This window comes from Galeopterus variegatus, unplaced genomic scaffold (genome assembly GCF_000696425.1).
Source record: "Galeopterus variegatus unplaced genomic scaffold, G_variegatus-3.0.2 Scaffold3741, whole genome shotgun sequence".
NCBI lineage: Eukaryota > Metazoa > Chordata > Mammalia > Dermoptera > Cynocephalidae > Galeopterus > Galeopterus variegatus.
The window spans coordinates 173,943-176,320 of NW_007729852.1; the positions used below are offsets into that span (position 1 = coordinate 173,943).

A 2,378-nucleotide genomic window follows, 5' to 3' on the forward strand; every position below is an offset into this window, starting at 1 on the left:
GTGTGTGTGTGTGTGTGTGTGTGTGTGTGTGTGTGTGTGTGTGTGTGTGTGTGTGTGTTTTCAGGGAGTCTGAAGTCCAGCAGCCCGAATCCCAACTCTGACATTCGTTTGCTGAGAGACTTAGAGGAGTGTATTGCCCACCCTTTACCTCTGTTGACCGCTCTCTAAAATGGGGACAGTGAACACCCTGGCCTCACCAGGTGGTTGTGAGACTTCAATGAACACACGCCTGGAAGTGAATAGCACGGCCCTGGCAGGTTGTTAGTGTCCTTACTTTGTGCAATAAAGGAAGGACGAAGCCCTCCAACACCGAAGCGGCCCCATTCGCGCTGGTCGCCGCGAATATCAGTTTCACGTGGGAACCCCGCCCGCCTAGGTTCTCCTCACAAATGCCCCTCCTAAACGCGCGCCCTTCTCGCCCCGCTCCGGCTCGCGGCTTCGTCCCACCCCTGCTTCTACCCTTTCCACCGCGGGCCGGAGGCGCACAGCCCACCCAGCCCTGGGGGCGGAGAGTCCCTGTCCCTTCCACCATCGCCAAAGAAACCCCTTTGCCAGCCAACTAGGGTGGGTAGGGAGGGTGCGCTTGGAGGGAGGGAGAGAAGCAGCTCCTAAGGCAGGCGAGTGGCGGCCCCACCCCTGACACTAACTGATGCGCACGCTGGTGGCAGGCGGGGCTCGGGAGGTAGCGAGCGCCCTGTGTGTGTGTGTGGGGGGGGTGTGTCCCCTGACCGCCCTTTCTTCCCTTCCCCGGGATCACTCCGCCGCCTCCCTCACCCGGGCATGGCTGTCGCAGCAGCTGGACAACGGTGACATTGGTGAGGACGATGTCGCGTTTCGACATGGCCTCTTAAGGTATCACGGCCTAGCCGCCCCGGGACCGGCCGCGATGTTACTGAGGTGGGGCGCCAGGGCTAGTGGGTCTGGAGCTTCTTGTCGTGACGTCACACTGCCCGGTGACGTCACAGAGGAGGCGGTGCGAAGGCTGGAGACCCGCGGCCACAGCCGCCCCATCCCAGTGGAGGAGTTTGGCGACAGCACGCTGTGCACCACCGTTCCACCACCTACTGGTGTCTGGAATGGAATCCAACTTTTTACACTGGTTCTCAAAGCCCTTTTCTTTCGTCTCTCTCTCTCTCCTTTGGCTCTGGCTCCGTGCTGTTCCTTGACTTCTCTGGATAGTTACTGTTTCCTCATGTCTGGAAAGCCACACCCAGGCCTCCCTTGGCTGTCTCTGGTTTGCGTCAGGTGATACCCTTTAAAAGAAGCCCTTCTGAACTCCCCGTCTAGTTTCCTGCTTTCTCACTGTCTGCCGTCACTCCCAGCCCCTCAGTCTCTGCCCACCTTCTAGGAAGTCTTGTCTGATTTCCGCATCCTGAGTTGCATGTTGCAATGTGCAAAACTACTCTAGGGCTACACTCTCTCTGCTTTTATTTCCCTCATAGCATATGTCTCTCTAAAAAATCATCTTATTTGTATTTTTTGCCAATTGTTTCTGCCCGCTAGACTGTAAACTCTGGGAGGGCAGGGACCTTGTCTATCATTGTCACTTCTGTATCCCCATTGACTAGAAGAGTGTTTGGCGCTTAGAAAATGTTTGTTCGATAAATAATATCTAAATGAATAAATGAATGTCTCCTTGTCAGGTTTCTTCTGATCCACAGTCTTAAAGTAACCTCCAAGTCATATCCTCTCATAGCACCCTGTTCTTTTCCTTGCAGCTTTTCATGTAGTTTGTCATGAAAACCCCATCTAGTTATTGGTTTACTTGTTTGATGTCTTCCCCACTGGGTTCTAAGCCCCCACAGGGCATGTATTCTTGTCTGTTTTGTTCACCACTGTGGCTCCAGCACCTAGAACAGTGCCTGGCACAAAGCGGACTTTCAATAAATGGAGAACAAATGGACAAATGGCTCCCTCCCCTAAAGCACTGGGAGTGGGGGCTTGCTTGCACATTAGTGACTCACTGGCAGGCACCTTTACCTGCACGGCTGGTTGACACGCAGCTGTGACCAAGATTTAGGAGGTGTGGGGGGTTGCAACAGGAAGGAGTCACCACCCCAGAGAGAGGAGTGGAAGGAAGAAGGGGCAGAATGACATAACCTCTTCCTTCCCCAAATCTCCACGGGAACTCGGTTTGCCAAGCACCTGCCATGGGATGGGGGGAGGGTGAGGCTCTCCTGCTTGGAAGGCTTGGGAGAGGTGGAACTGAAAGTCAATTGAGTGTACAAATGAGAAGATTTCAATGAACCAAGACCCAAAAACATGATAAATTAAACAAGGGGAACAAACTTTTAACATGTACAATCAAGGAGGAAAAATAACATAGCACAAACAAAAGCAGGATTGAAAAGGGATCTATTTTGTGCAATTTTACAATA

General features: G+C 53.1%; 1 protein-coding gene across 1 annotated transcript in view; it reads left to right on the forward strand.

Annotated features, from left to right (window-relative positions):
* Window positions 1-1,408, forward strand: part of LOC103601460 (dermokine-like) — a 4,015-nt gene extending 2,607 nt beyond the window's left edge. Inside the window, exons 6-7 of the mRNA XM_008585874.1 lie at window positions 669-1,069; window positions 1,349-1,408. Of these exons, the coding sequence (XP_008584096.1) occupies window positions 669-1,069; window positions 1,349-1,408 (461 nt within the window). The remainder of the gene's footprint in view (window positions 1-668; window positions 1,070-1,348) is intronic.
* Window positions 1,409-2,378: the final 970 nt, after the last annotated feature.